General features: G+C 29.6%; 1 protein-coding gene across 1 annotated transcript; it reads right to left on the reverse strand.

The window, feature by feature from the left end:
• On the reverse strand, window positions 488-2,215 carry LOC109333843 (berberine bridge enzyme-like 8). The gene has a single exon (XM_019569423.1). The coding sequence runs from the start codon at window positions 2,213-2,215 to the stop codon at window positions 599-601; it is 1,617 nt and encodes a 538-aa protein (XP_019424968.1). The 3' UTR covers window positions 488-598.

Genomic DNA, 6,870 nt, shown 5'->3' on the forward strand with positions numbered 1-6,870 from the left:
AAGTGAAACAAACAATTACTCTGATGACCAAAATATGATAAATGAATCAATGAGCTGAGGGATACCCTAAAATGAATAGGGGATACTATTTTAAAATTAAAATTTAATTTAGATTCATGCTTAGCGGATCTGTTTAAAATTTTCTCAATCTTCCATACCATCACCAAACATTAAAAATGGGACACCACAAGAAATTTCATGTCAATATTTTAGATGCACAAATAAACTTATTAACATAATAAAACTTGGTGTTCCGATGCATTATTTCAAGTAGATAATCATTTAAAGAGTAACATTGCAGCCTAGGTTAATTATTTTTTTCTTTTGGTGAATCAGCATAGGCTATCATTTTAAACTTAAAACATAGCATATGTTTTTTTATAAATAAATGATTCAATAAAAAAACATATGGTTTTTTTTATAAACAAATGATTCAATAAAAAAACATAAAGGGTATCTATCCAATCACAAAGCGAAAACATATACTGTTCTAAACACCCAATTTTATTTCCACATTCAAATTTTATTACAAAGAAATTAAACCACACAGTAAAAATTAATGATATTTGAGTCACCAATTCACCATTACTTAATTATTCTAAATCTTCCTTTGTGGCAGAATAGGGATACTTTGTTCATTCCTAAAGAAATTCCCAGGGTCAACTTTGGTCTTGATTTGAACCAACCTATTGAAGTTATCTTTGAAATACTCCTCCCCATAAACTCTACCTTCATCATAGCTATCCTTACCATGGTGGTTGATACCCAAGTCAAGGTCCTTATAGTTTAAGAAAGCCTCTCTTGGGTTCTTGGACACAAAAGGAGTCATATACTTATAAAGTTCCCTTGCCAAGTTTATGTACTGAATAGCCACCTCTTTCCCTGGTTGGTTCCAATTTGCCATGTATTGTACCTTCCATAGGTTACCTGCCCTATGAGGGAATGGAACTTCTGTTGATGGAACTTCAGCCATTTTTCCACCATAAGGATTGAAGTATAGTAATGTATCCACCAACGTTATCATCTTCTTCCAAATTCCTTCCAAACCCTCTTTGGAAATTGGTTCCTTCACATAGTCAGATTTTCTTTTCAAGTAGATGAGTGATGGTGGTTGTCTATCAAGTAAAATATCAACCGGTGTTGTAATGTTGAAATTTGCCCAAAACAACACTGATTTAAGCCAACTTGTTTCAATGCAATCTGATTGATTCAAACCCAATTGTGGAAATTTTCCATTCAATAGGGAAAGAAGACTTTTGGAGTCACCAAGATACATGGCTATAAATGTAGCCCTCACTGTTTTTGTTCCATTTTGTGTACCATTGACCACATCCAAGATAAGCCTAATGAAGAGGTCATTGTCAATATATGGTGCAACATGTTGCCAATTATAAACTATGTCGGTAGCATTTTCCTCAAGGGTCCTCCTAACTTGGAAGACTGTTACATTTTCAGGGACTCGAACTAGCTTTATTTTGTAGGAAATTACAACAGCAAAGCTAGCACCACCACCACCTCTAATAGCCCAAAATAGATCTTCTCCCATAGATTCTCTGTTGAGCAATCTACCTTGAACATCAATTATTTGTGCATCAATGACATTATCAACTGAAAGACCATATTTTCTGATCATGTTACCATATCCACCACCACTAATATGGCCTCCTACCCCTACAGTGGGACAAACCCCTGCAGGGAAACCGTGAACTTTACTCTTCTCAGCAATTCTATAATAAACTTCACCAAGTGTTGCACCGGCTTGGACCCAAGCGGTTTCATTTTTTATGTCAACCTCAATGAATCTAAGGTTGAACATGTCAAGTATGAAGAATGGTACCTCAGCCACATAAGAAACACCCTCATAGTCATGGCCACCACTTCTGATTTTCATCTGCAAGTTTTGCTTTTGAGCACAAACAACTGCGGCTTGGACATGTGACACATGCAATGCAGTGATTATAAGGTAGGGTTTTCTTGTAGTGGAGGTGTTGAAACGAAGGTTTCTAACGTAGGCTTGCAAGACTGAAGAGAATGATGTATTTTCTGGTGTGAAAATTGCTGAAGTTATGGGGTGAGAGGGATTTGACTGGTTTACAAGGCAATTAACAAAAGTATTGTCAGATGAATTTGCAGCTGAAGCTGACCGTAGGAAAGAAAGTAACAAAAGAATGGGAAGTAATAGTAAAATTATTCTACTAAGAGAAAGGGCACCCATTTTAGTTTATCGTGTAATGTTTATGTTTGTGGAAGACAAGAAAAAGTTTAGTGAGTAATATTGGCATGATCTACATTGGAATTTATAATGGTTACGTTTAATGGAAATATAATATGTCAACTCTCATTTTTGTCTATGTCTAGCCTATGATATCTAAAAAATTATTTTTTACTATTAAAATATTTTTTCAAACTTAAATACAACTAGAGCTGAGAAAAATATTCATAATAAATACATTTAATTATATTCATAAAAAATAATAAATTAAGTCAAGATTCAGAAAAAATTAGGTGGGATTTCCTTAAAAAATGCAATTATTTTTTTAAAAAGAAAACTAGTTTACCATTTTTTAGGAAGTTGTTATTTGTTTTTTTTCTTCTATAAATAGAGTATTGAATCAATTTTTTTGGTTTCCCACATGTATCCTTGCACCGGAGGCAATCATGTGATATGTATATGAGACTAACTTTTCCAACGAGTATTTTTTCATCCACAAGACTCGAAATAGAGACATTACTTAAGGGAAATCAAACATATATTACTTCAACCAAAAACTAGAAAAACAAGAAAACTAAAAACTAGAAAAACAAGAAAACCAAAAACTAGAAGAAGGAAATACTATGTAGAAAACTCTACAAATAAAATACTTATTACGTTTTATCCCGTATGGTCAGGTGCATCCTAAGCATTGTGTACTCATTTTCTAGTCTCCCATCAGATTGGTTAACTGAATGATGTAAAACTCATACCAGCCGGTTCAACTTGATAACTGGCGAACCGGACCCCTAACAATACGATACAGACGTTGAACCGGTCAAGTATCAAAATTGGTCAAAGCCGGTTAAAACTGGTCAATCGACCGGTATTTGACTAAACCGGTTGGTTTCTACACATATTTTTTAAAAAAAACTTAAAAACTTAAAAACTCATTACAATGTGACTCATCTTTCCAACTATTCTTCAACACTTCAAGGTACATGCTTTCAAAACATACTTAGATTACACATTTTGGTTCCTAACATTCATGACATTTGTGTAATCTTGGAGTACTGTCCGAAGATTGGATTTGGTGCAAAAATATAATATCGATATGAGACAATTTTGATTCATTGGTGTTAAATGTTAAAACTCCAAATTTATATGTTTTGCAGAGTGAGTTGTTTGAACTTGTGTCATTTATTTATATTTTGCGGTTGTTAAGTGATATTTTTGGATTGATATATGTTTTGTAATTTAGACTTTGAATTTGTTAAAGACTTAAAGTTGTTTGTTTATGTGAATTTTGAGTAGATTATTAATATGGATTATAAATTTGAGTATCTACTTATTTGAATTTTTTTTGTTATAAGTTTATATATATATATAAATATAAACAGTTAAGTTCGGTTTAGCCAGCATACGGTTTAATTACTGAATCACTGTGCTACTATATTAGTATCCTGATCGATTTCGCAGCAGATCCAAGCATATGTGTGAGCTTAGGATCCTATGCGATTTAGTACATAATTAAGTCATGCGCTCCCCCTGGCCAGCCAATTCTAGCAACCCAGGGGGACCCTCTCTCTGTGTGTCATCCAGTCATCTTGCGACGACCAATCTGAATGTAACACGTGTTTGGTTACACCCTACATTTTCTACCTTCCATGACAAACTCCGGTGCAGATATTAGGTATATTTCTTTTCTTTATTTATTTGCTTTATTGATAAAATGATAACATTAATATATATTTTATGATAATATTTTAAAGGAAATAAAATAACAAAATAAGGAAAATCCTTTTTTATATAAAAACTAACTAATAAATTTTTTTAAAATTAAATAAATACTATAACTAATTAAATAATAACCATACTTTTTTTCTCTAATTTAAATGATCATTTACAAAATTTATTTTTTTAGAAAATATTTTCACATGACAATTTTTATTATCAATTTTTATAAAAAATATATAACTTCTAGGAATTAGCTAAAAATAGAGGATGATTGTAGTATCACTTCTTATCTTCGTATCATCTTTAATTGATCATGTTACCCTACTTCTATTCATTCGATTAAATTCCTAATTAATAATAAAAATACTCTTCTTAATTTAAATAAGAGTAATTACACTAGCATTTCATAAGTTTTAGTGAAATTATACAAATCACTCCTCCTTTTTAAACCTACACAAACCAACCCTAATTATGTACATATATTACAATGACTATCACTGTAGGAGAGAGATAAGTATAATTTCTTATATACAAAAGTGTGACGAGTATAATTAAGTTAAACAAAATATGATATATTATGAAGACAAGTCTAGATAGTATATATAAGTCATTGTCTATTCATTATTATGATTATTCACTCTAAGGAGTCAATCATTTTTATATTATAGTAACTAACCCAAAGAATTAATAGCAAATCTCATAACTTTATGATATAATATTTTATAGTATTTATTTTGAAATATCCAGTTATACATTGGAATTTATAATGATCCATTGGAAATACAAATTATTAAATAATGAAATGAGAATTCCGTTTAGGTTATCTCCATCTTGACGGTAAAATTTTGAGCTTAACTATAAATTTGGATTTAGATGCTTGCCAATTCAGAAAAAAGTTATCCCGAAAATTTATATAAATTCATTTAAATTATATTTTAATTTATTTAATTCATCGATATTCAAACTTAATGGAAGAATCCACCAATTCACTCATGACTCATCTTTATGTTGGATGAATGAATTTTTTTATTGAAACTAAAAACACATTTGAGAAAAATCATTCTTTTAAAAATCGATATTTTAATAAATTATTTTTAAATTTACATTTTTCTTAAAAATCAAATGATTTTTCTAAATGTTTTAAATAAATTACTTTTTTACAAACATGCGACGTTTAAAGTTCTACGCAGGGTTATTAGGGTCGGATCGGACCGGACGATCCGATCGGCCCGACCGTTGATTGGTATAGCATACAGTTCTATTTCACCAATAACATGCCCTCTCTTTTAGACAGCTTCTAACTGTGTGAAATTTGGGTGAACCAGGTTAGACTGGTATAACCTAGAGTAACCCGGTTGTTTAGACCAGCCAAATAGAGATCAAATAAGGGATTCATTCACGAACAGAAAAAACAGAGGACAAAAGAGAAAACCTATTATACAGGTCTTGATCCGCTAGTCATCGCCTCACCACAACGCCTCTTGCCACACTCGTCGCCATGCCCTAATGTCTGATCTACATGAAAGATAGAAATCTTAAAGTTTATTTGTTTCCTTTCAAATTTTATCTTTTTCTAGTCTTCCTTTCTATTTTGTTATTGTATAATGTATATATTTTTTATATGCATTAAAGGACTTAGATTTGTTTCTTTTTATTCTAATCGCAGTTATAATCACGTTTATGAGATTCTGTCTTAAAATAGAAAATAAAAATATGATCTCTAAATATAAAATATAATCACATTGTTTTAATCATGCTTTTTGATTTATTTATTTTCATTAAAATTATATAAAAATATATATAAATTGTATATGACATTATGATATCATTCGGTCAGATCAGACGGTTAAATCGGTTAGAACCTACACAGGACCTTTTTCGGGGTGATGTCCGACTTGGGTTTCATAACATTGGTTTTACATGTAAAGTTTTTAACAAATATTCATATTTGTTATGTACTAAAGAACAAACTTTTAATATTAACTATATTCATATATCCTATAATTGATCTAAATTTAATAAAAAATTCTAAAGTGAGAGTTGAGATAGTGAATTAAATGGAAAAACAAATCATAACATTTTTGAATATTTGTTTTTTGGATAGATTGAATATCCATAAAAAATATCCATGGATATCTAACGAATATAATGCATGAATTCAAAATCATCTATTTGTAAAACTATACATTATATTATATTTATTTTAATTCATTAGCTTTGATGAATAGATCTGGATGAATTTAATTTTCTTATATTTAGATAGAATGTGGATTGTTGTTAGCTCTAAGTTAGAATTTGAGTTTAATTCGTTTAGAGATAAACTTAACTTTCAAGTTTTAACAATATAAACTGATGATTAGAGACTATTGCTGGGAAGGTATTAGTTAATGTGGATCACAAAGATATTTTCTTTTTTTATAATGTTTTTGTCCCAATTTTCAATTGAATGCCATTTAATGACTTATACAAATGCCCACAATCAAGAAAACAAATGGATTAAAGTTTTATAAAATAAAATCTTAATCTTAATATTATTAATATATATTATTAAATAGATTATTAATGTGTATTATTATAAATTCAAAATAGAAAATCTATTCTAAATTAAAAATTGTAGAAAAAACTACTACATTTTTACGGTTAAAATATAGAAAACTCTCTTTAGGCCTATTGTTAGAATCGAATACGAACTCGAGAAGAAGTTAGCACCCAATCTGTTTGCAATACATGGTACACTCATAAATTGTATGAACAATTTTATTAGCTAAAAATGTTTGATTACTTTATTTATTATAGAATAACTAATTTTTTATTTTATGCATGGAAAAATTAAATATTCTCATGAACAACAAAGATTACAAACTATATAGTTCTTAATAGAAATATATTTATTGGTTGAATATTTTATTTATTTTTAGTACAAAAGTGTTTTAGTATGATAG

This window comes from Lupinus angustifolius, chromosome LG19 (assembly GCF_001865875.1).
Source record: "Lupinus angustifolius cultivar Tanjil chromosome LG19, LupAngTanjil_v1.0, whole genome shotgun sequence".
Taxonomy (NCBI): Eukaryota; Viridiplantae; Streptophyta; class Magnoliopsida; order Fabales; family Fabaceae; genus Lupinus; species Lupinus angustifolius.